The 27628-nt window shown below is 46.6% G+C and overlaps 2 protein-coding genes across 9 annotated transcripts in view; both read right to left on the bottom strand.

Annotated features, from left to right (window-relative positions):
* The window catches only part of si:dkey-44g17.6 (guanine nucleotide-binding protein G(I)/G(S)/G(O) subunit gamma-12), a 28213-nt gene extending 7920 nt beyond the window's left edge, over positions 1-20293 (bottom strand). Inside the window, exons 1-3 of one of the 7 annotated variants that reach the window (XR_004775812.1) lie at positions 20062-20293; positions 18943-19126; positions 18515-18775 (exon numbers count right to left, since the gene is read on the bottom strand). Coding sequence is in view for 1 of the 7 variants with exons in the window: in XM_035524460.1 (XP_035380353.1) it covers positions 12566-12598 (33 nt within the window). In the remaining 6 variants the exon portion in view is untranslated. Of the gene's footprint in view, positions 1-7174; positions 7225-11005; positions 11091-12565; positions 12667-12846; positions 13256-16680; positions 16803-18514; positions 18776-18942; positions 19127-20061 lie in introns of those variants that run through there. The other 6 variants (XM_027028926.2, XM_035524462.1, XM_035524463.1 and 3 more) reach the window with 6 other exon arrangements.
* A 355-nt stretch (positions 20294-20648) lies between these two features.
* On the bottom strand, positions 20649-26449 carry dr1 (down-regulator of transcription 1). 2 transcript variants are annotated; one of them, XM_035524746.1, is made up of 4 exons: positions 26003-26449; positions 25061-25392; positions 23935-24098; positions 20649-21728 (listed from the first exon to the last, which is right to left on the bottom strand). In XM_035524746.1, exons 2-4 carry the CDS (start codon positions 25278-25280, stop codon positions 21576-21578), a joined length of 537 nt encoding a protein of 178 aa, XP_035380639.1. In that variant the 5' UTR covers positions 25281-25392; positions 26003-26449; the 3' UTR covers positions 20649-21575. The 2 variants fall into 2 exon arrangements, with proteins under 2 accessions (XP_035380639.1, XP_035380638.1); XM_035524745.1 differs by having other exon boundaries at positions 25061-26449.
* Positions 26450-27628: the final 1179 nt, after the last annotated feature.

A 27628-nucleotide genomic window follows, 5' to 3' on the forward strand; every position in this document is an offset into this window, starting at 1 on the left:
TGAATCAGGAAAAACTAAATTGACAGTTTGTGTCTGGGGTGGAGGGCAGACAGCCCGGGTCTGGGGTGGAGGAGCTGGCAGATTGCAAATGCAGTAGTTAGATTTTACACATCAGGGGAGGTGTTTATGCTTCCAGGGTTTATAGAAATACATTTTAAATCAATGCAAAGGAAATGTTATATTAATATTAAAGCATAAAAATAATATAACACAAATAATATAATTATAAAACGTGATTTATGGAATGGATATTAATATCCATTGTTCTCCTTTGGAAACATTGTACATTATACTACACGCTGTCTGAGGATTACAGTTACTTATTACTATGCATTTTTACATTTGATAGCATATATTTATGGAGATAACAATAATAAATCTTAATGCCACACGTACAGGTCAAACATGCACCGAGCAGCGAAGACTGACGCATGTTCCTGCCACTTGTGCGAGGAGGAGGGAGGGTTAACCCACCCTTCCTGGGGGGCTGATCCCTGGGCCTCGGGGGCTTTGGTGCAGCAGGACTGCTTGCACTCTGACTACGCCGCCGGGTCTCCGTCTAGACGGCAGGCTTCACTGAGCTCATTCCAGAGAACTCAGCCCAGAGAAGCTCCTCCAGTCTGCAGCGAGCCGTATGCTTCTCTCCACAGCCTGCGTCCACGGCCCGACGCGAGCACTTAATACCCACAAGTCCTTGAGCCCTTCCAAGAAAACCCCGCTGGGCCCATTTTTGGGTTTTTTCCTTTCTTTAGGTGGCGCAAGATATGAAACACCCACAAAATCCTGCTTGCATTAGCACGAAACTTTTCCTTGCACTGTTCAGTATCCCTCTGCAAACACTCAAATCCCTCTGTAAACACTCGTAATGGAACATCGAGGAGAGGTTTTTCCACGCCAGCTCGTGCAACGTGTGCATGTGCGTATTATGGTAAAGCCAAATGCCAAATTAGAACAGGTGAGCCAAATCGCACGAAGGCACGCAAACCGCAGGCACAGTGACACGGCAGTAGATCGCACACCTCGCTCCGGGCGAACAATAGCTGTCAATAGCGATGGCACCAAAAGGTCACTTGAGTTTCCTTGAATCTGCCTTGCTGTAAAGCAGTGGCTGTATATACACTCAGGGCTTTCAGATGCTAGTTACAGCTGGATAGGCAGCTCATCTCCTGAGCCAACACTGTGCACTAGCGATGCATTAACCACTGCATTAGCAGGTCACCATCAGTGATGGATAAAAGTAGAATTGTTTGATTTCAAGTATTATATGCTAGCTAATCTGAAAACATTTTTTTTTTTTTTTTTTTTTTTTTTTTTTAAATCGTTTTGGCGTATTTTCTTCGTATTTTATTCTCATTCTACCCACTGAAATGACAAACCATGAGCGCTTCTGTGAACGGATGTCTGCAAGCTGACTCAACAGCTGAATGGGCTTTCCAAGGGACGGTGGGCACGGGCTAGTGAGAGGGAGCAGAGTGTGTATGGGCTTCACAGACCCCGGCGAGCACCACAACCGCCTGCTGGAGCAGAAACGCTGCTGGACCCGTCATTCATGCTCAGCCTGAGAGCCACATACTTGGACGACTACGACCGGTTCTGCTCTGTTCAGGGGAAGATTCGGTGGGGTGATGGACACCTGCATGACAGATATGACTGATGGGGGGACGGAGGGGTGATGTACACCTGTACAGGTATGTACAGCTATGATCTCGTTATCATGGGGACATTTTTGCCATCTAAGTGAAGATGCAAAAAAGATAGTCATGAAAACACACACCAACTTTCTGGTAGCTACAGTGAGATGACAAAGGAATGCAAAGGAACGTAAAATCTCTGAGCGTACAGAAAATACTGCACAAGCAACATGTGCACCCCTACAAACACCACATACACACCTGCAAAAACACAAAGATCTTCACTGAGACCAAACAGCGTTTGAGTTGCAAATGATAAAAAACAAAAAGACATTTGGACCACAGATGGCAACCTCAGCTACTACATCTCCTCAAAAGAACAGCAGAGAGAGAGAGAGTGTGTGAGATTGTGTGAGAGAGAGAGAGAGTGTGTGAGAGAGAGAGAGACAGTTGTTGGCAGAACTGGTGACGCACAGCAGCCACAATAGAGCTGTGGCCGAGAGTCATGACACATCACCCTGGCATGGACGTGGAATGCAGAGCACAGATTACACTGCTACCCTGGGTGACACCGCCCACACACACACACACCACCCAGAAACACACACAAAGAGCTGCTGTCTCGTATCTAGCCAAAACAGCATCCCAGGCACTCAACAGGATGTAGCTCCTTTCACATATCCGGCCACGGCTTAAGATATTTTTGTAACACGTTTACAAACACCAGGGAAGGAGGAGAATGATCCGCAATCCAGACAGAACGACAGCGTTTAGCAGGGAGCAAACTGGCCTGAATTCCGGTTCGTCTCACTGCTAATATCCCAACAGCTGGAATGGGCAGAATTTCACAGGTGGGCCGAAGAGAATACAGACCAGTCATGAAGATCTGAGTCCGAGCGCCACACACCTGCTTCAGGTAATCGAGGCCTTTGCTAGCATCTGAATATCTGAGAGAGGTATGTTGAAACCGAACTCTGCAGGGCAGTAGAGCGCACACCCCTGGCACAGAGAGAGTCTGACCGGTTTCCATGGCAGCAGGTGGCCTACCCCTTACAACACCTTCTCCCGTCTCCCCAATGAAGATCTAAAGTCGCTGATGCATCTAATTTTAGTTACATTACACTGCCCTTCGGCCTAGAACAAGCTCACTTTTTTTCAGTCGCTTCTTTTCCAGTTAATGCTGTTCTTGGAATCCAGGCTTCCAGGAATCCTTCAGCTGTGCACGAGTCAAACATGTAGCCTGTGTGGCCAGCTCACCACGGAACGGGAGAGATTACTCATCTATGATGAGAGCAGGCAATCTGGTGCCCCCTAGAGGAATGGCACTTGGACTGGGGGAGAGAGGTGAAACAGGTGAAGCATCACCAGGGCAGGTGAGCCCTTGTTTCGAACAGCCTGTTAGTCATCAGGACTGAACATCGGCGCCTCAGCCCCAGGGTGCAAGCCATGAGTCACCAAGTGGAGGATACAGGACATAATCTGTCTAACGGAGGGAAACTCCCTGAAGCAGGTGAAAAACATAGCTTTTGTTTCCAGAGATATGGAGAGAAAGAGAGAGAGAGAGAGAGAGAGAGAGAGAGAGATGCGGGGGGGGGGGGATCTAATCACGCATCATAACGGTCACTCTGATCACTTCTGCACTACGAATCTGGAGGGTGGAGTGAGATATCTCCACAACACCCACTCCTCTCCTTAAAAGGTATGCTGTGCAGTGCTTTTGAGGCTTTGTGTGTGTGCACACGTGTGTGTGTGTGCGTGTGTGTGTGTTAATAGGGGCAAGCTGACTTCAGCAGAAACGTAGCTGTAATAAGAGGAAGTTAAGCTGGATTCTCTAAACTTATGATCAGAATCCACTTGACCATTTGCACATTCCTGCACACTTATTCACCAACGCCCTTCCCAGAGTCGCCCCACACACACACACCATATAACGCATCAAGTATGAAAGCTATTTCTGCGGTTGCTCACTACTACTATTTCTGGAGTCACACTCTCTCTTACAAACATATGCAGGCTCAGCACAAGCGCTTTGAGTAACAAGCTAACAGTGAGGGGTGTGTGTGTGTGTGTATCTGAGCGAGAGAGAGAAAGAGAAAGAGAGAGAGAGAGAGAGAACCTGTGGTTCCAAGTAGCAGAAGCACCTCACAGTTAATGTTTAATGGGAAGTTGTTCCAGAGTGTCAGGCTCTATTTCTTGGAAGTCCTAGTGGGTTCTTTTTCTAGCCAACTGAAAACGAAATCACTTCCCACAAAAGAGGCAACCTGAGAGTCTTGCTGCGACACGAGCGCCTGGAGGCCCTGGGAGACGCACATGGGAGCAGCTGTTTGTGCAATGTACCTCTGGTTTTAAGAACAGAAGAAAAACACTTCACAAGAACACCAGAAGCTTCCTGTTAGAAAAGAAAAGGACAAGATCTCTGCATGAGCAAGCTGGAAGGTTTGACTACAGACCAGAACTCTGGGGACAGGATTGGAGACCTACCTGGAGCAGCACCCCCAAACCCCACCTACACCACCCCCAAACCCCTCTCACACCCTCCAAACCCCTCCCACCCCGTCCTGTTAATCTGATTCCCCAAACAGTCCATGTGTCCTGTTAATCTGATTCCCCAAACAGTCCATGTGTCCTGTTAATCTGATTCCCCAAACAGTCCATGTGTCCTGTTAATCTGATTCCCCAAACAGTCCATGTGTCCTGTTAATCTGATTCCCCAAACAGTCCATGTGTCCTGTTAATCTGATTCCCCAAACAGTCCATGTGTCCTGTTAATCTGATTCCCCAAACAGTCCATGTGTCCTGTTAATCTGATTCCCCAAACAGTCCATGTGTCCTGTTAATCTGATTCCCCAAACAGTCCATGTGTCCTGTTAATCTGATTCCCCAAACAGTCCATGTGTCCTGTTAAAAACATGCTCCCACCACTGCCTCACGTTGCATGCACACACAGACTATCAGTCAAACATCACTGCATGCACAGTGAAGCTTGGCTCCGTGTCTGGAACATGCCGTACAAGCAAAGCTTCTTACTGGAGTCATGTTGAAATTAAAGTGTGTTAGTGCAGCTGTTTGTTGTGCATAAGAAAAGCATAATAGTGCAATTATCTGTACAAGTAAAGCACTTATACACACTGTGTAGAAGTAAAACTTATTAGTGTAGTTATCTGGGCTCAGCTGCCCAGTGGAGACAGTGTTCCTGATCTGCCTCTGGAATGTCTAGAGGGTAGTATCTGTAGGGGGCAGTTAACAGGAGGGGGTATTTAGGGGAGGGGCAGTTAATGGGGCGGTTAGCAAGTATGAATGGGGCTCTGGCCCAGCACTGATAAAAACCTTCACTGAGACAGCAGAGAGGGAGAACAGGCGTGGGAAGGTCCCGCCCCTGAGTCTCCAAGGACCAATAGGAAACCTCGAGAAACAAAACAACAACATCCTTAATGCGAAATGACACCCCAAACACACTGCGTCACAAAGATGAAACGCATCACAAGCTTGGCTTCTCGTTACCACGGACACGCCATGACTACAGTGCCAGGTCAGACACCATGATGCCAATCACATGGCCACTAGGGGGAGCACTCTGGCACACGTGTGTGTGTAAGTTAAAAACATCAGTACCTGTGACTAAATTGTCCACCAAGGCAGACCTTGCCCGATTCACGAAATGACCTCAATATATTTTAATGCTGCATCGTAAACTCTGACCCTTCAAATATGTACAGTGAGCACTTCTGATCCTTTTACTGGGCCTCTGTGATCAAAGCAGCGGGGTTTTCAACACCCTGGCAGAGTTGCACTTAAGTGCCCTTGGGAAAAGACAACTGAAGGTCACTTTGCCCTAGTGTCCCCAGAGTCGGGCATCTCTGCTGCCCAACCAGAGACCAGGAGGCCTCAGGCCCTGTTCTGTTTCCCGGTGGGAGTCATAACTCACTGAGCATGTGCGACCCACTGCACAAATGCAAATCTCAGTACGCATAATAAGACATTAGCTTTGAAAATCTGGCTGTGTCATTGGTGCTCTGTTGCGTTATTCTGAGCCACATTTCAGGAACATTTGAATCAGAGGCCATGTAGTGTAAAATTAACATGTACGCATATGATTAAAATCTTAGAAAATCTTGCAATATTAATTAAGATATATTTTACACAGCCCAAACTCAAGGGCCATTTGAAATAGGGAACTGCTGAATTACAAGCAATTTTGTTACTGTAAGGTTTGATAATTTGCGAGCAATTTGATATCTGGCCAAAAATGATTAAAACACAAAAAAGTCAATTAAACGTACATTACAACCAGCACACACAACCCCCCCCCCCACCTCATGACCACCATACTAAAACAGGAGACTCATTTTCTGGATCACACAAGCATGCAGATGTGCGCGGACACACACACACACACACACACACACACACACACACACACTAAAGCATGCATACATGCACACGCAGAGCGAGTTGGTTGCCTGAGGGGGCTGGCGTCTGGGTTCTTTGTCTTTCTCAGCACAGTTTGCAAGGCTGCATGCAGAGGGTTGTTTCACAGAAAGACGATGAATCCTAATGACCCACACACACACACACACACACACACACACACACACACACACACACACCGAATCCAGAGGAACTCCTTTGTGTGTGACGGGCTTTGTGTTATGCAAAGAAGCACATACGTGTGTGTGTGTGTGGGTCATTTATATATACATAAATACACACATACATACATATATATACACACACACACACACACACACACATTATATATATATAAATAAACACACACCAGAAAGGCGTCCTTCTGGGGGCATCTGAAGCTAATTAGGTATGAATTAGCTACGCTGCAGGAGGGAGGACTGGGGTGTGTGTGGACTATCTGTGGTCTGCGAGGCCCACTACATCAATCAGTTCTCCTCACCAAAGCCCAGACTGTCGCTGACCTGCCGATTAAAAGCTATTTCGGGCGGGTGAATGTTTCTTTTTCCTCCGTCTGCTGAGGGGATTTGGCTTCAAACGCTCGGCAAAGTGGCGTGCGCTCCGTTAGGAAGGCCGTCGGCATTCCAGGCATTCAACGGACGTGGGTGGGAGAGGCTTTTCCAGCGACGCCACGTCAGGCCCGACCCCCTCTCTCACTCGCCGCGCCAACGGTTGTCTCACTGTCCCGCCAGCAGTCCCACCGTTGTTCTGCGGGCAGCAGTCTTACAGCCCTGAGAAACCATGCGCAGATTCCTAACCACTTACACAGGGATTATGGGGAAGGGAGACGCAGAGACGCGTGCTCAGAAATATGTCAAAAATGTCTCCACACGCCTCCTTCCTCCTACATAAGAGATGCAGGCCTGGGGCTTGGACTTCGCACTATGGCACTTTACTCGTGCAATAATCCCGTAGTCCAAGCAGAACACGCTCACTGTGCAAATCCACCAAGCCTGAAACGGCAGTAGGGATCGTGTTTGTCTAGACATAGACCTTATATGCACTCACACACACAAACACACGCATGCATGTACATGCACAGCTGTAGCTAAGGGCTAGAAACGAAGTTGTCCTACTGTGCTGTGAGAACGTCCTTCTTGAAACACAACACTGCTATTTAAAGTTCCCAGGAGACTTGCCAACATGTGCACACTTGGGCCCTACTGTGTAGGTATCACGCAGACAGGCCACAGCTAGCCAACCTGCCATTGGTTACAAACTACCGTATTGCCTTTGCACACCCAATCACGGCAGAGCTGACACACAGAGGAAGATCGGACTATATGCTCTGTGCAGGAAACGCAAGTTGCGTTTCTCCCCTGCACTTTGCTCATCAGGAAGAGTAAAAGTTTAATCATTCAGACTTGTTAAAGGAACAGCTCTCTCTAAGCCGAACTGCAACAGAAAAAAAGCCCAAACACTCCTCTGGAGTAGTTAGTCATGCACGTTCATGTGAAAATGACTGAGCTCATTCATTTAATAGGTAACTGGGGGGGGGATGTCAAACATGAAAAGGATAAACTCCCACATCCATAATACTGCTGTTGTATTACTGACATTAAGTAGAGCACACAGCCTGAGGTCAATCTCAGCACACAGGCACCATGTTAGAACAGCTGAACAGCCACCAGACTGCAGTGCCTCCCAAATACTACAGAAAATATTGCAGCGCCACCCAAAAGCTACAGGAAATACTGCAGTGCCGCCCAAATCTTATACCACACCACTGCAACACCACACAAATCCTACAATGAAATGTGTCCAACTACAGTGGACAGAGCAGTCTGAAAACTCCGGCGTGGGACAGCCAGGGCACATGGGACAACCGCAGGAGGTCAGGGTGAGGCTCCACATTCTCCGACATGTGGAGACCAATATATCACTGAGGACACAACAGTGTCCTCAAGTCCCATTATCAGCAGTGTGCACACACTCTGCACCCCCCCGTTAGCAGGAACAGAACCACCAAACAAAATCACCCCCATGAGAGGGAGTAAACCACTACTGGGGGCGGCGGGGGGGGGGGGGGGGGGGTTAGGGGGTCTGTGTCTAAGCAGTGGAGCAGATCGACTATAGCAGATATGGTAGCTGTGGAGACACACTTGAGCTGCGTATCTTCCCCCGTGGGGAGCACAGGGCTCACTGCCCTGCGCTCACACCCTGGCAGAGGGCAATCCAGGACAGGACGGGTGCGTCTGCAGGGAGGAGGAGCCGAAGCCTCTGGAACACCAGACAGGCACATGGCACGTTCAACCTCACTATGCCTGATATTACATGCATGCACACACATGCACGCACACACACACACACACACACACACACACACACACACACACACACACTAGGAAGTTCCTAATAAGCAACCACAAAGCAGCCTGTGCCAACAAGACAAAGGGAGAGAATCCCAAAGCCAAATGGAGCACTTCCTCTCACTGTACACGGCACCAGCCACACTGGCCTACATCAAAGAGAACTGGGCTACAAAGGACCATGACATCACTTCCACTCAGGGCACGCCTGTCTACAATGTGGGGCCAGCTCCTCGTGTGTGTGTGTGTGTGTGTGGGTGACAGCAGGAAGCAGGTCAGTTGCAAGTGATCCCTGTCCAAGAGGAAATGCCCAAATATGGACATAGGGTAATAAAACAGGAAGACAAACATGCGAACGAGAGTAATAACCAGACGACACAGGGCTCGCGGGCCATTCCACGCCCTGCTGAGGCTGACAGAGACGCCTTCAGGGGAATATAACACGCAAACATGCATGTGCTCTCTCCGTCACAGGTGCAGATGCACGCATGCCCAGACACATGCACACATACACGTACCCATGCGCATGCATACACAGAGAAACGCATCCACCCACTCGTGCACAACACATGCTGGACAGCAGGTCTCTCAGGTTTGATAAGATCCCCTACGTTGCCACCTGGTGGAAGCCAGTCGCGGGTGTTCTTGTTGGCCCGGGCCTGGCTCACATTGCGCAACATCAGTACCAAGGTCAAAGCGCAAAGGGCTGCGTGGACAGGGCTGCATCCAAACTCACAGCCTCTGTGCTCAGCACTCAGCAGGGAGGAATGGGTCTGCCCCCTACACGTGTGTGTGAGTGTGTGTGTGTGTGTGTGTGTGCGTGTATGTGCGTATGTGTGTGTGTTTGTGTGTGCGCGTGTGTATATATGTGTGTGTGTGCGTGTGTATATATATGTGTGTGTGTGTGTGTGCGTGTGTATATATGTGTGTGTGCGTGTGTGTGCGTATGTGTGTGTGTGTGTGTATGTGTGTGTGTGTGTATGTGTGTGTGTGTGTGTGTGTGTATGTATGTATGTATGTGTATATGTATGTATGTGTGTGTATATGTATGTATGTATGTGTGTGTGTGTGTGTGTGTATGTATGTGTGTGTCTTTCCTCCAGCAGAGGTGAAAGCCAGCTCTTGCATGCAAGAGCTTCCACCCAGATACCAGCAGACACTGGCACACTGCATGGCGTTCCGTGTTCCGCATTCCACATTCCACGCTGGCATTCCTTGCAGCCAGTCAGAGGGCGGGGTTGTGGGGGTGGGGACATGGGCCTCAGACCCAGCTCTCTGAGAGACAGCAGGGATGTTCCGTCTGGAACAAACGGAGCACCGTGCAAGAGAAGGAATGGCAGTGTGGATGAGTCCACCCCCCGCAAGCAGAAGCCTTCCAAATACAAGGTCACTGCACTGTTTGGGTCTCCATGTCCCTCATACGCACACCTGTCATGTCACCTGTAGAGACGGGTGTGCTGAAGGGTCTTTCCCACACACGCATGCACGCACACACACACACACAAAAACATTCCTCTAGCTCAGCACATTTGTAGTTCTGAACAAAGGATTTTTCTCTCTCTCCAACACACATATCTCTGAGAACCAGGAGAAATGTGTCTGTAGCACATTCTTGCGTGCACTCACTCACAGACAGACAGAGACAGACAAACACAAGGCTGTACTCTGCAGCAGATAATCAAGGCTTGCTTCACCCCTCAGTCGGGCTGAGGAAAAAGACAACAGAGAACAACAACAACAGACAACAACATCAACAACAACAGTCCCATGCAAGTGCCCAACGTCACATCATTTCGTCATACAGGTATAGTTTTCAAGGGGACGGGGGACATGTCCACCCCAATAATTCTTGCTCACGTTACTTATATAATGTGTTAGATTGGGTGGTGTGAGCTAGGACCCCTGCCCCAACCCCCCTGAAATGAATCCTACACCACCGGTTCATCTTGCAAAGTATCTGTAAATATCTGTACAATAACGTGGACACACTTACAGCCCAACAAGCATCGACTTTAACAACTACAACTCTTCTCACTTTGTACATTGCAAAAGCGCGACATTAAGACACTGTTTTAAAAAATCAACACGCTGTTTAAATCACATGAAAACTATTACACAATATAGTAATTAATATACTTGGTATCAAACATTGGTTATAGCTAGACGTGACTGCACAGTCCGAGTCTGCTATTTCTTTGTTTGCTGAAGATGCACGTGCAGTGCGATTTGCTACCAAACCAGAGACCAAGTTAACTTGTCCGCCATCTGGTGGACAAAGTCTGTACTGCAATTTCGCAATGAATTCAGGATTTGTGGTCAGAATAATCAAATAAGTGACGCCAAAAATGTTTTTGATTCTACTGATCCATGTTTATGGTCACATGACTGATCCATGTCCATGTTTATGGTCAGAATGATCTATTTAGATACAGATAATAATAGTGAATGAAAAAATGACAAGGAAAAAATAATCAGCAAAGAAAAGGGAAAATAAAAGATAGAATGAGCAGAGAGAGAGAGAGAGAGAGAGAGAGAGCGCTAAGTCATTACTTTCCATATCCTCCTGACTCCCCTCCCCGGAGGCTTTTCCTTTCATACCTTGAAGGCGGCGGGTGGCCCCGCTCTCCGTGCGAGAGAGAGACGTGTTTGATCCACACAGGCGCAGTATCTGGGTCAAGGGGCAGATACGACCTCACTTCCCCTTAAACCTCACCTCTGCAGGAAATGAGCTCCTAATTACCTACTCGGTGACTACTGTGTTTTTGTTGTTTCTGAGGAAAAAAACAATGTTTCTCCTGTTCGTTTCAAACCAAGCGATCGAGTCGCCCCTTTTAGATGTCCATGCAGTGCTGGTTTATCTCCACTAGAGTGCAGTGTTCCCTCACAAGCAAATGAACAAGCCCGCAGGTGGGTGGAGAGAATTGAAGGATGAATAATCCAAGCAGCTCTCATTTGTTCTATCACCAAAAGGACCCAGCCATAGGTAAAAATTACTATGGGGTCAGAAGCCTCGGACACAGCCGGAAATAATTCTCTAATTTACAGAAGTTATATTCACAAACATCAGATACAGATGATTTTCCACATTCTGTCTCCCCCGAGGCCACAGAGCCAGTCCGTGCGCACTGATCATGTGATCAGCATGTGCTCAGCAGGAGGGATGGGTGACGATCAGGCCTAGCTGCTGAAGACAGGGTTTAGAGTGGAGCTGAGGCCTCGTCCCATGAACCGCAATCCAGTCTAACCAGTTCAACCTCGAGTCTCATCAGATTAACCCAGGCGCCCCACACACACACACACACACAGGCTCCTTAAGGTCAGTTTAACTTTAGGGTTCGTACTCTTCCTGCATGTGTCTGGAGCTGGGATGTGATTGGACAGGATGCAAGGTCCACTGCCCATCCCATCCCGTCCATCCTTAACCCCAACATTGTCCCACCTGGATGCCCCACACATGCTCACTCACATCACCACGACAACGTCAAACTCCTTCCAGGCGCTCGGATGCGGAGTCAGGGGGTGCTTGAGCATTGCCAGGCAACGCACAGGAAGCTGCCCAGAGCTTGCTTATGTAAGACCAGAGCAGCTGTAGGGTGGAGTTGGACATAACACAGATATCATCCACAAGCGCCTACATGCGTCATGTTTCGAGTCTCAGCACATGTGCATGTGCAGCACGCGACTAACCCAGCTAAAGGCTCCTCTTTGTGCAACACCAGTGAGCAGACGTGTGGACCTAAAACGTGTCTCTACAACAACAGCTGAGCTCACTGACGTGGAGTTGTTTGGAGTTTATAAATTGCTAGGCAACAAAGCAGAAACAGTCAGACAGACAGACAGAGACAAACACACACACACAAACACAGAGCAAGCAAGAGAGAGAGACAAACACAGAAAGAGACAGAGATCGAGAGATTCAGAGACAGACAGACACAGAGAGTGAGAGGCACAGACACACAAAGAGAGAGAGAAAGACATGCACAGAAAGAGCGAGAGAGACAGACACAGAGAGAGCCCTTTAATAAAATAAGTTATAAAATCCAGGCAAAGTCCAGCTCGTCCTCCTCGGCTCTGCTGAACGAATCGTTACCTCTGGTATCCAAATAAAAATCACAGAACACAAAAGCAAAGAAGAGTGTTTGTAAATTAAACACGTACCAGGAGAGAAACCACTGCGGATAAAGGCCACATCACGTCTGACGTGGTTGGCACTGTCCGGTTTTCACAGTACGAACAGTTAAAGACCTCCACGCTCACGCCAAGCAAAGGACGGGGGTGTGGGGGGTGTGGGGGATGTGGGGGTGTGTCAGTCAGCTGTGACAGAGAAGACGAGCCAGCATCAGTTCCGAACACACCCATGCTCCCAGCGCACGCACCAGACCCAGATTACAGCTGTGCTGGCCAGAACTTCGGGGCAGCTGAGGTGTTGATCTTATTACCTCCCGGGCTCCGTGCTTGCAAGCAACCTGCAACTGTCCTGGATGTCATGAGTTGGACCGGACCCCTGGATTTGTCCAAACAGCCTGGGTGTGCCGAGGTCGGGACACCAGATGCTCGATGCAGAGTGCCGCTCTTCAGCTACGACGCCTAATTACCAGCCATCAGCGAGCCGGCAGGAGAACTGGCTGCTGTGGGCGAGAATCGCTGGCTTCTTGAACGCCACAGACAGACATCACCCTGTGCCATGATCGACTCCTACGGAGAGCGGAGACGCTTAAAGGGAAATAAAGCTTACGCCCGATTTGGAAATCGGCACTCTCAACTGTCGTGCAGCGAACAGCATATGACGGTTAATGTCTCCAGCCGAAACGGAGAAAGGAGGAGCAGCACGCATGGTGCAGGGTGGCGCTGAATTCCTTCAAACGCAGAGACTTCTGTGATTCAAACCCACTGGGGCCTTAGCACAGTGCTGTGGGGGGGAGTGGGCGGGGACCAACGAACGAATAATTAAAGGAAGAAACTCTCTGGGGGTGCACATAATGAGAACTCCAACCCCCCTGGCATTTCACTCCACAGTCAGCAAACTTGTACCAGGTGGGAGGAGCTACGCGGGAGTGGGGGTGTAGTCTGTGGAACACGGCGCACCAATCACTGACCCTCGTTCACACAGCGGGCCAATCAAACACCCCATTTACGCATACGGCACCAACCAGGGACCCTGATTCACACGCATAAGTCAGAATGGCACAATGCAAGCTTCGCAATGTTTCCCCGATTTCAACATCACTATAGAGAACTCGCTAAAAATAAAATAAAATAAAAAATAAACCTTTTAATGGGGAGCACAAGACAGAGCGGGGGGAGGGGGGTGGAGAGAAACGGGAACACGCAGCGAATGTTTTCGTGGGATGGCACGATAGAAGAAAAATACATAAATACATTTTAAAAAACCAGAGGCTCGGGATACTGAGTACCGAAGAAAGGTCCCGGAACATCAAAGCGTCAAAGTCAGTGTGACTTTACTGGGTAAATACAGCAGCAATCCGGGAGCAGGAAGATCGAAACGGTTCCCCCAAAACCAGTACCGGTCTTATGAGACGGAGCGTTGTTTTGGAAATCCCAGGAACTCTGAAATTTGCATGCTTCATTCACTCCGAACCGTGGGATCGAGGAAAACGTGGGCAAAGCACTTCTACATCCTCCAGAGACCACAGCTACCAGTTACCTGTGCTCCCAGGTACAGAGCACACCTACCAGGAGGCGTCCCGACTGGGGGGAATACGCGGGCACCTGAAGAGGGGATTTTTCCCAGGTGGAAAAGTCAGTAACATGAACAACAGCGTCTGTTACCTTATGCAAAAAAGGGGAAACTACACACCCATTTCAACGTCCGCTTTCCTCGAAGCCGAGATCACTCGACTTCCACACACACATTACAAAGAACATGAAGCATTACAATGGCTTAAAAATTACAAGGTAAAAAAGGTAAACAAGGTACACGCATACCCACCCAAACGGACCAAGCAGACTGAATTATCCAATCACAGACCACATACGGACCCCGTGACCAATAGACGCTTTCCTTGCAAATGCTGTTACAATGGCCGCTGAATATCAAGGTGTTGAGGTGATATTTTGACCTGTTTGCGGGTTTGTTTCTTTGTTCGTTTTACCTTTAAAGTGATTGATGCAGCTGCTATTTTAAATAAACCTTAATTTAAGTAATTATTCATTAAATTCCCTGCCAATACAACATTCCTCTAGCAGTCATTCAGTAGTAACTCACACTTCTACTCACTAGTAAGATGATTAGTTTAAAAAACTTTGTCAAACAATGAACATGATTTTTCAGGAGAAGCCCCTCCCTCACAACCCTCCCATTGGGCAGCTATGACCCATGGCTTCGTTCAGGTACCTTTGCACAGCAGTGCAAATAATGATAAGTTAATCAACAGCAGATCTCACCTACTACCACAGAGTTGCCCAGACATACACATATATGTATGTAAACACACACAGCTGCACATTACACCTACATTCCACTCAGTTGGAAAAACAGCCCAGTGAAATTAAAGTCACAAACAAACCAATTATGCTTGTTAGACTTATTAAAACTAACCACTACAAAAAAGTCAACAGGCACAATCGTTCATTTAGAAAGTCTACAAATGCAGGGTCCACCCAAACCATAAAGCAGGACACACACTTCTGCTTTTAGAGACAGAAGTGTGAAAATGACTCAGTTATATCTAGACAATCTGAGAATGAGTGTAAGATGTACTTGAATAATAAATAACAACCCTGAACATTATCAATATTGTTGTGTCTTTAAAAACGGGACATTATTACTTTCCATGGCTGCTCAGTAAAGTCTAAGAGAGTGACCCTTCACACAGCAGTGACACATCTGGGCTGGTCTGAGAATGTGTGTGGGGGGGGGGGGGTTGGACAGAGAGAGAGAGAGAGAGAGAGACCAAGAGAGAAGACAACCAGAAAGACAGCGACACCGAACGCAAATAAAATAAAGGACAGAGACCCAGACAAGGGCACGGCAATATGAGAGTGTGAGAGAGAGCGCGAGAGAGTGAGAGAGAGAGAGTCAGAGTGAGAGAGCGAGCGAGCGAGGGGAGAAACAAACATGCAGACAGTAAATCAAATGAAGTGGGAGAAAAACAAGCAACAGTAAATGCAGCAACAGAGAGAGAAACGGAGACAAAAGAAGGACAGTAAGAGACAAAGAGCCTGAGACAGAGAGACAGAAAAAGAAACAGCACAACACAGACAGACAGACACCCCTACTGTAGTTAGTGAGCTGTAAAGTTGTCTGTAGTGGCCCCTGAACCTCAGGCTAAAGCTCCACTTACAGACGGCAGGCAGGAAAGAGCCAAAACTGAACTCAAGATTACATTTCACTTGATACAATAAAGACACCATCAAAAAAGGATCAATTACATGTAAATAACACGTTATTTAAACAAAGCCTGCTAAAACAACAAAAAAAAAAAATCAGCCATTAACATATGTATTGACGGCTGTCCTCATTATGATCCAGTCTTAGCATGAATGTTTCACTCTTAACTACCGAGAAAAGGGCTTTTTCTCCACCTGAAGTGAAAAGTTGCAGCCCTAAGGAGATACTGAGGCTGGCACAGGGTTGAGGTGGAACTGGAGCGGGGTCAGGGTAAGGTCAGGGCAGGGTTAGGGCGGGGTCATGCATGCCAACAGCACCAGAGCCTCTGAGCCACAGGGGGGAGGAGCTTGCGTGGAAGGGGGTGTGGGTCTATGCTACACTACAATGTAACAACAAGGCAAACAAAATAAATAAATAAACAAGTAAATAAACAAGGTGTTTGCTCATCTTCATCTCATTAGGAACTGCCCATCACCTTCAGTCCCACAAGCACAACACTGGAAGACTAATGTGGCACAACCTGAGTAAACTGGCTGTATCTGTGTATATAGTGTTTCTGGTCAGTATTGTGTCATGGTCCCAATATAGTGTCTGCTTTTTGTTACGCAAAACACTTGTTTATATCTACAGTGACCAACCTGAACCGAACATCTAAACCAGACAAACAACTCCCAACAAACAACTGGCATGGTTTCACATCTATAGAACTTGAGTTTAAAAAAGATAAATATATTTTTAAGAAAAACAAAAAACATTACACAACCACTCAAGTTGCAGTGGGTGTGTTAGAGCAGAGAAATGACCAACTGCACTGAACCCTCCCCCTCCGGCTCTGTGGTTTAGCTTGAGAGTGTGAGGACAGATCTAAACTTACCGAAAGCAGCTAGAACCGTACGTAAAGCGGCAGTCAATGTTAGCTCACCAGAATCCTGTGACCTCTGAACTCCCCTTCAGGAAAGAACAGGAGTGGGAAACAAAAGAACAGGGCCAAAGAAACGCTGAACACTGCATCGACACCTTTTCCAGTCACAGAACTTATGCCGTTCGTGAAGAAAACAATTTTCCATAAATGAAACCACCTTTCTGTAGCTTAGTCTGGTGGTGCTCAGGTTTCAGGCAGTGGTAAACATAGCCATGTACCACAGGGGTGTGGTGTGTGTGGGACAGAGCCAGACTGATAAACCACATTTGCTAGTTAAGATAACCTCCATTCTACAGGTGACTGTGGACCAATAGCATCTGTTGACCAGCCAACAGGTTCACCAAACCTTCCTTAAGTAAACGTTGAGCACTCCTTGGAGCATATGAACCAAAACACACTCACACAATCAAGACTGTAACAGGGAGTCAGTTATAGGCTAGTCTATTGCAATGGACACCTTCATTCCTTTACAAGTCACGAGATCCTAACAGTGAAAGCTGTACAAATTTAAAGTTTTAAAAAGAGGGGGCACACAGACACTGCAGGAGAGCAACATGGTCAAAAAACATTCATCAGTTTTTAATCTTCTCTAGACACTTGGGGTGTGTTCAGGTTCAATGAAAACAAACCCTGGTGCCTTTCCAACTCTGGTGTGCACCAAATACGCGGACCAAGACCCCTCGAGCAGATGAGTCTCTTCCTGCTTGCAGCCTACCTCTGGCGTGGTTCGTTTGGAAGTGTGAACACAGTACGGGCCCGAGGCACCAACGGGACCGAACTCAAGATGTGACGTCACAAGGTGCAACCGCAAAGACCGTGGTAGTGCAAACGTGGAGCAGTGAGGAGGTAACTTGCACATATAGGAAAAAACATAAAATGCTCACATATTCAGATGGCAGCAGAAGAATTCCTCACCCTGTTTTGCTGCAGCGACATATTCTGCTGTCCCACCAGTGTGTTTATCTCAGCAGAGAGCACTGTTCTAGTTCGACTGACCATCGTAATTAATCTCACAAAATATAGGTCATACAAGCTATTCAGTCAGGATGTGACCATACTCATACAACTTTTGTTCATGCCTTTTGGCTCCATAGCAAATGTGTCCATGTGAATGGTAATAGAACCAGGACTAAAATGTAATAATGCAACATTCTCGTCAGGGGAACTGGACTACAAATATATATATCCAGCCTTAGTGGCAAAAAATCTTGTTTTTGGGTCAGAGCCTGTTCCCTACTGTGAGAAGCAGGGCTGGGCTTCACAAACTGTGGATTATGCAGTACACAGTGATGTCAGTCACAGGGTTTTTTATTTAGGCAATACTGCCAGAAACTCTGCACTGAAAAAGCCATTTAAAATGGAGCTTGCCCATCATGCAATGCACTTAAACCATGGATAACTGTGTTTTATTAGCTTGCTAACTAAACGACGCATAGACTATGTGTTGTCCAGATGGCTAATGTGTAGATGGTATGTAGTTGATATGTAGTTAAACCTCCAGATCCACCGAGCTAGCTGACCAATCGATTTAAGAGATGTAACTGTGGAGTTTACTGCAACCCAGGCTGCTAAGGACCACCTGCCTGTTAGCCAAGATGATGGACACTTCTGAACAACACAGACTTTGCTCAGATTCTGTGGTTCGGAGTCAAGGCACATGCACAGCTTCCAGGAAATAATGCCTTCCAATACATCTGCGCAATATCTGTATGAATAAACTCATACACACAAACAGCAGCCCAGTGAAGACCACAGCAGCAATTGAACAGATAGGCAAAATAGCATAAAGTCAAGTATAGCTTTGTTTTTTTTCTTATTATTTTTATTGCAGAGCTGGTGAGCAAACACAGAGGTCGAGGAAGGTGACAGGTCATCCCCAGCTCGACCTCTAGACCCAAAGCAGCATGTGTGTCTCCAGTCTGATTTGGGCATCATTTGACCTGCTGCTGAACTGGTAAACTGCAGCATGGCTCAGTGAAAACTCCTGCATACCCGAGACAGCAGGTCAGTCCAGTGAACAGCTAGCTAATACATGCAAGAAATTACAGGCATCAATTATTTCTTGGAGAAGTGTGATTCCAGAAAGACAGCAAAGCTAAAAAGATACAAAAATAAACCTGGTTGAGTTTAAAAATATTAAGTCATTGCATGCTAACAAAAATACAATGCTCATTCATGAACTCATTAAAAAAACAAACAAAAAAAAAAAAACACTAGGTGTCTCCAAACCTTTGGAAGGAAGTGTTTATGTTCACACCACACCTGTAATTCTACATTTGCATATTCCAGGAATGTGTCGGCTGGAGCTGGACTCCCGTAAGTATTTGGCACAAGCACAGCGGATACAGTCAACTCCAACTATACTGACATCTCGCAGCCACATGATGGATGATGGCATCAGTCACAACAGGTAGACGTATCTGGCATGTAACATTTCTTTTCACACCTGTACCATACAAAAAAAAGCAATCTCTTGATAAGACAATGCTACACTTTATTTTAGTTTAGTTTTTTACAGTATAAGAAAAAGTAGATGGATATCTAAGAACTAAATATACAAGGTACTGACTATTAGTACTAGTCCTTAATAAACCTCACCTTATTTTCTTCTACAGCAACTACCTGAGAATTCATTTGCCTAAACCACACTGCAACATTCCAGCAGCCAAAAGGCAGGCGGCATATGCAGCACTAATTACCAAACCCTCTTCATTATACGACCTCATTAGATACATCTGAAATGATACGTATATATGTTCAAAAACAAACAGATTGACTGATTCACTGACTGCATGATTAATTGCCCTGACACTTATTTTTAGTCCACACATCAGTACAGGGGTGAGTCATTTCACATGATCGTACCTGAGTTTTGTCCCAACTTCGCTGGGAAACACTAAGAAGGTACTACATTTATTACACATTCACTTTTTAGGCGACATGATCCAACTCCGCCTGACACTTCAAATGAAACGTTAAGACAAACAACACACCCCAGAAACCATGCTTACCACCCTGGAGCGATCACTTTTCAGAGTTTTCTAAATATTAATGATACTTTTAACTAAATCTTTATGTTGACGACACCATCATCTGGTCAGCTAAATGTACATTTCAACAAAATCGCAGATAGCGACGGCAAACAACCAAACTGAAAACTTGAAACAGGGGCGTAGTGCCAAATATCCCACACACCTTCATCAGTCAGCTAGCGACATGTTATAAATATTACAGTCCAGTATTAATATGTAGATGTATACACACACAACTACCACTCACCTGCCCATACACACACACACACACACACACACACACACGCGCGCGCGCGCGCGCACGCGCCAAGTAATAATATATAGATATAATATATAGACATATACTGACCTGCCCAGGACGGACGGGGAGGAACGACCCGCTGAAACGCACGTTACCGACTGCTCTCCGGGATCGAGGCGAAGCTGCTTTCGGTTTTCCAGGCGATTTAGAGCCGCTGTGGGCGGCGGGGGACCGGGCTGTGTGTCCGGGGCCAGCCGAGCTCGTCTGCTCCGGCGGGGGAACGGGAGAGGCGACCTTTCACTTCTGTGCGCGGAGCGTCGGGAACGCTGGAGGACCGGAGTCCGAGTGGCTCCGGTTTCCTCGTTGCGAGCCGCCACAGCGCCATCTATCGGCGAAGCCCGTCACAGTCGACCGCCACATCGCCATCTATCAGCGAGGCCCGATCAGTGTAGATTTTACTCTCGGGCATCTAGTCAATATTTGCTGCTCTAATTCTGGTACCAAAACTCACTTTAGACCCCACTACTGCTGGTCTACAGTACAGCATCTTGATGAACTGTTGCTGATCTTAAATGTGCTTTTAAAATAAATTTGACTTGATTTGACCTGGGTTAAACTTTATCATGCTAAAACCTAAATATAATCAATTACCAAACACGAGCAAATTAAAGAAAAAAACTGCATTCTGAGGGCTCTGACTATAAAACATGTTGAATTTTATTGCTTAGAGAATACAGCTTACAGCTTCTGCAAAGGCATGTGAACACACACCTAAAACGTACCAGTCGTCACAAGATAATTCACCACGCATTCACAATGCAACCAACACACTGCACCAGAAAAAATGGATGGGAAGGCATCCGTTCTGATGTGAAAACATTTTACAATGCGATATTTGCCATTAACACACTTACAGTGACTCGAGTACTGTTCAGACCAGAGCCTTTCATTCAGCAGAGATGGTGAAAAACAGGAGATTTCTTAAGACTATCTGGTGACTTAAGTGTCTTTTCTGTCTTTGGTACTAAAGAGACAGATGTTAGTTTGTAATGGTTTTCATTTCAATACTGTTCTGAACACAGGCCAGACACTAGCTGCATTCTACGTATACTGTATTCTTAACCTAAAATTAAACAAAAAGAAAAATCCTATATTACATTGTTTTCCAGATCAGCACTCTGCATAACGTACAGAGGAAGATGAAAGAAACATTACTGTAAAAATCACTTTGCCAAAAAAAGAGAAAAACACATTTTTGTAACTATTTTACAAAAACAAAATGCGAGCAAGAACTCTAGTTCACCTAAAACAGGAGCCCCATCCCAGTGCTCCCACGCTCACTCCTGCATACACACATGAGCAAGTCAACACAACGCAGCTCATGCTACTAAACACAATATGACTCGTTGCCCCCAAATTACGATGCACACACACTACGGCGCCTTGGAACGGAACAGCTCTGATGGAGTGGAAAAATCAAAACACGCCCTTGAAATAAAAACAGACTGGAACAAAAAAGAAAGAGAAGAAAAGGCTAACCATATGGGAGGGGGAAAAACATGACAGACAAAAAAAAAAAAAAAAGTCAACAGAGAGAAAACGTCTTCCGTCTGTGAACGGCGTCACATGTCGTCCTCTTCCTCCTCCTCCTGGGCAGAGCCGGCCTGGTGGGCGGAGCCGGCAGACGCTGCAGCCGCTGCCAATTGTGCCTGCTGGGCTGCCTGCTGCATCTGCAGCCACTCCTGCTGCGCGAGCTCCGCCTGCTGCTGTCGGGCCTGCGGGAGACACAAGCCACAGGGTGCTGTATGCGCCACGCCACAGAGCAGAAGAATGGGCAAGCACAGCGCCAAGACCGACCCGGGGGGGACGTTCTCGGGGAACTACCTGCACGGCTCATAGCTCTGTTTAGGACCTAGAACTTTATGCTGCTCTCAAATCTAAGAATATAGAAACTTTGTTGACCACTACTGATAATGGCAGACAATTAGATGTGTGGGGGTATAACACAGATCTAGAAGTGAGGGGATGGGGTTTGAGGTTGTGTTGGATTTGCTAGAGGTTCACATTTGGAAACTTCTTGATTACGGTACCCAAACGTACCGCAGTTCAACAGAACTGTACACCGTGTGGAACCAGACCACAGGCTAAGGACCAATGACCATCAGAGTCTGGCTTCCGTAATGTGAAAACTGCCTGTTTCAACAGCATACCATTTTGTACACTGTGTAAAGTACAGTTCTCATATCCTCTCCCCACTGCTTATGGGGGTGTTTTCCTTGCATCAACATATCTGACTCAAATCATGGGTGGCTCGAGAATGACCTCATAATTCTGAGGTGCAGCAGGGATAAACTCTACATCACTACACTGTGTGCACAATTATTAGGCAAGAGAGTATTTTGACCATATCATTTTTAACCATATTTTCCAGTTCCAAGCTGTATAAACTTGAATGCTTATTGGATTTAAGCATATCAGGTGATGTGTATTTGTGTAATGAGGGAGAGTGTGGCATAACGAGATCACCGCCCTATATCAAGGTCTGGAGAATTATTAGGCAGCTTCTTTTGTTTAGGCAAAATGGGCCAAAAACAGATTTAACTGACTCTGAAAAGTCAAAAAATTGTAAAAAAGTGATGCAAAAAAATTGTAAAGGGATGCCAACACATTGGGGCGTGATCACAGAACCATCAAACCCTTTGTTGCAAATAATCAACAGGGTCCCAAGAAACGTGTTGAGAAAAAAAGATGCATATTAACTGCCAAATGTGAAGTGACCAGGAACCCGTTATCCTCCAGTGCTGTCATCCAGACCTGCAACCTACCTGGAGTGCCCAGGAGTACAAGGTGTTCAGTACTCAGAGACAAGGCCAAGGTATGGAAGGCTGAAACCCCACCACCACTGAACAAGACACATGAGGTGACACGTCAAGACGGAGCCAAGAAATATCTGAAGACAGATTTTTCAAAAGGTTTTATGGACTGATGAGACGCAAGTGACTCTTCACGGACCAGGTGGACGGGCCCGTGGCAGGATCGGTAACGGCACAGAGCTCCACTTTGCCAGCAAGGTAGAGGTGGGGTACTGCTGTGGGCTGGTATTAGTAAAGATGAGCTAGTTGGACCTTTTCAGGTTGAAGATGGACTCAAAATCTAACAACTGGGAGTAGGTTTGGGAGTTGAAGACGCTTTCTTCAAGCAGTGGTACAGGAAAAAGTCTGTACAGGCCTCAAAAGATGAAAGAATAATGACATGGCCCCCTTCCTCACCCAACCTAAACCCAATTGAGAACTTCTTAAACGGGAGATTTACTGTGAAGGAAAACTGTACAGCTCTGTCTGGGAGGGTGAGGCTGCATCTGCACAAAAAGTTGATTGTCAACAGATTAAGAAACTGACGGACTCCATGAATGGAGGCTTATGACTTATTGTAAAGAAGGATGGCTTATCTGATCACTTTTTTGTGGGGGAAATATCAAATGTTTATTTGTACATTTTGAGTTGTTTTCTTATTAATCTCACTTTAACAGATGAAAATAAACAAGTGAGATGGGGAAAATTTCTGTGTTTTATGTAGTTACATAATAATTCTGCACACTAATAGTTGCCCTATAATTATGCACACAGATATTCTCCTAAGAAAGACACAACCTCACTTTTACTTTCCTAAATATTCAGGCTTGAGGTTTAAACATTTTGGATTGACTGAAAACACTGCAGATGTTCAACAATAAAATGAATCCTCAAAAATACAACTTGCCTAATAATTGTGCAGACAGCGCATGACTCTGGTCAACACTGCAGATTATTCTCACATAGAGCACGTCAGGGACAATACAGACGAGTCTCTTAAAACCACGTTTGACAGAAAAAAATCCGAAGTAGAGGGGGATAAAGAGAAACACGTCTGCAACAGCTAAAAACTGGTTCTGGACGTTTTCCCAGTTTGCCCATCAGGCAGAGAGCCTTTCATGAGCGTTACCTTGGCGAAGAGCTCTTGCTGCTGACGGAGGAGTTCTTCCTCAGGGATGCCGAGGTTTTCCAGGCGTGAGCTTGCCTTTCTCCGTTTCAGCGCAACCGTTTTACATTCCTGCAAAACGTCCTTCACTTCTGCTATATACGACCCAAAGCCGAGGCTTTCCAGTGCTTAAAAACAGACAGACAGACAAAAGAATAAGTCATTGGGGGTTTTTCTAATTTATACCACCCAACAGCAACGTGTATGAACCCAGGATGAGATGCAAACACGGTTATCCTTTCATCTGTATTTAAGGTCAAATCTTTTACATGATACAATGTTTCTAAGGGGGTCTACTGGAACAGCCATTGTATCCTTGTTCACAAGTTCTCCAACGGAGTTGTCATCAAACTAATTGCATTTAGAGAGAGACCCCTGAACCGGTCAAACTAGTGAATTTTCATTCGAAACACATAGCACTCATCAGAAGGGTTACAGGTGACGTTTTTAAATTAGGTGCATTGCAGGAAAACAAGCACAAGGAACTCCATTAACAGTCACCCATCACGTCACAATAAACAAATGCAACGCTGGTAAGCTCAGAGGATCCGTGGACACAGGCGTCACTTGTGTGTTGTCTTGAAATAAATTAAAATCAGTCCTCTAGGTTTGGGCCCTACAGCTTTTAAAGCCTGCCTTTATCCCTGAGTCAGGCGTGACAAGGTGCTCCAACAAGGGCTCGATCTGCCCTAGCCATCCAGATTTGCACACCAGCTCTATGGGAACTTCTCTTTCGTTATTGTCCAAACACACATGCAAAGTCAACAATGGGTTCGAATCTCACGCAAGCGTCAGGTTAGGCAAACCAAAGCTGGAGAACTATGTGGTGCGCCACGCAGTGCACAGGGGTTACCAGCACGGCGCTGAGCAGTACACCAGTAGACTGGATGGAGATGGAACTCATCAAAAAGTTCATCTTCAAATTGCAAGGGGACGCAAGCCTGCATTTCACAGCCCAGGTTCACTGGAGGTGCTCACTTCATGTAGTTTTCCACTGCCACTGTATGTGGTGAAGTGGTCCTCGTGTGTGTGTTGAGGTGACCTACTCGAGCGCGTGAAGGGGATGAGCAGTGCACGCACACGCGCTCACCGTTTATCACATGCTCTGGGGAGATGGTCTTCTTTTCCGACTTGTTGCATATTTCGTTTGCCTCCGACGAGATGAGGTGGATGAACTCCGTGCAACAGTTGACCACGAGCTCCCTGGCGTCGTTGGCCACGCGCACGTTGGGCAGCGTCTCTTTGATCATCTTGTTGATCGCCGCCCTCGGGATGGTGAGGTCGTCGTCGTTCCCAGACGAGGACGCCATCGGGGGGTCTTTGCCGGAGTTTCCGGACCCCAACACCAGACGACGCGACGGCGCACGCGCCACCTAGGTCCGCCGCGAGCCTCGGTCGCGCCGGCGCGAGGCGGTGCTCCTGCTGAAGAGGCGGAGTGGCAGTAAGGTGAGAGTAAGGTGAGAGTAAGGTGACAGTAAGGTGGCTTCGTGACTTGAAACGCACGGCTAGCCGCTCTGCTTCGCGCGGATCACAGCACGTCTAAGGTCGGGCTCGTGCGTGATGGAGCGCATGTCTAAGACGCGTCGCCGGGCACGTTCTGACGTTATCTCGCGACTACACGCGCTTAGCAACAGCTCTGCGTGCACCGAGCTGCGGGTCCTGCGCCGCCAAGCCGCAGCTAATTCATTACGGCCATTATATTCACGTCCACACTCGCGAGCTCCGGACTTAATCCCACAATGCAAGGCTGAAGGATATCCGGTGCACGCTCTTTTTCGTTCTATCAAAAGCAGTTCGATGTGTCCGGAAACCTAATACTGCCACCTGCCGGAGCTTACACGCAAGTTGTTTACATGAGCTGACTGTCAGCTAAGGCTCAAATATTTAGACCGTATAAACTACACTGTTATACCAAACGATTGGATTTTAAAAATAATAATAATAATAATAATAATAATAATAATATGTCTAACACACACACATATATACTGTCTCACATACTATTCACATGCTAGCACAAACGGTATCAGACCATTTCTCTCCACAAAAGTCTCTCATGTGCTTGTTTACTGTCTTGTCATCTCGAGATTGCGCTTCTGTAACTCGCTCCTGGCAGGCCTTCCTTCTGTGCCATCAGACCGCTACAACTCATCCATTGTTTTCAACCTCCTGAAGAGATCCCACGTCACCCCACTGCTGCGTTCACTCCTTCGACTCCCTGTAGCGGCTCACGCCAGATTTAAAACGCTGACGCTCGCCTGTAAAGCTGTAGCTGGACCCGCTCCCACATCCATAAAGGCTCGAATCAAACTCTGTTCTGCAGTACGCTGCCTTCCAGTTTCTAGTACTGCTCCACCTGATCCACCATCCCTCAAGACACACAGAAGACCTGCAACAAGACTCTTCTCTGTGCTGGCACCCAGGTGAAGAAATAAACTTCCACTTCTTCACTGAGTCACTAAGTGTCCTTCGCTATTTAGTGTTATATTTTGTAGTTGTGTTTTGTGTGTGTATGTTAGTCTCACCCTCACTCTTTCTCACACACACACACATGTGCACACATAAACACTAACAAAGCAAAATGCATAATGGCAGTTTCTGCTGGTAAGATTTGGATCCACTCATTTGCATAACGTGGTGTCCATAAATACATTGAGAGGCGTAACAGCAGAGTATAAGAGGGTTTGTTTGTGTGGAGAACATGTGCGTGAAGCCAGAATGTTATGTGAAGATGTAACACTATAACACAGAGATTCATCCAGCATCAAATCCCATTTACATCTGCCATTAAAAAACACAGTTATTGTAGTTCCACTGCAATAAGCATTTAATCTCAGATTCACAATGAACAGTATTAAACTGCAAATAACATCTTATCATTTATGACTTTCAGATAAACACATTATTAAGGGCTAAAACATATAAAATATGCAGGGTCAAGGGACTGCTCATCACTGGAGTCAGCATACTTCATAGTCGTCATTGGAGTGTAGAGAGTTGGTCCGGTGGCGGACTGGCAGCGTCTCCATGGTGATTGTTTTGAGTGTATGCTGGTAATGGAGCTACAAATGAGCATGTGATTTTGTTCTGATGTCCTCTCAATGCAATACTGGTCTATCTGAATCTCAGTAGGAGAATACGTTTGTACATGGTTTGGTTATTAAACAGATTATTGAGATCTTCAGCATTTTGTGGTAACGTTTCAGGTACCACTGTAATCTCTTTGGATGTCTGAACGGAGGTCCCATATTTCTGAAAGGTTGCAGGTAGGCAGAATGCCTTTCGGTCACTTAGTCCGTTTTTTGAGAGGTCTACCTCTGGCTCTTTTCAAATGTTTTAGGCTCATGTTCTGTAATGACTGGTCCTGACTCAACGAGTTATTGTTGAAAGAATCCTCTGTGAGAGAAAGCTGGGGCTGCCATGGCGACCAGGCGGGTGTTGTGGCGTAATAGAGCGTACGTGTGGGCACGAGCCTGGGCATGGATTTGAACATCTGAAGGATGTCTTGAGCTCAGGGCACACAACAATGCAAAAATGGATGAATAGCATATTTCACGTTGAATCTCGGGCTTGTACTGACAGATATTCACAGAACCTCTCTGCAGCAAATGTAGATATAAGCTGCATAGATATTATTAAACAGAATACTTGATAACAA

The sequence above is a fragment of the Electrophorus electricus genome, chromosome 3 (assembly GCF_013358815.1).
Source record: "Electrophorus electricus isolate fEleEle1 chromosome 3, fEleEle1.pri, whole genome shotgun sequence".
Classification (NCBI taxonomy): Eukaryota; Metazoa; Chordata; class Actinopteri; order Gymnotiformes; family Gymnotidae; genus Electrophorus; species Electrophorus electricus.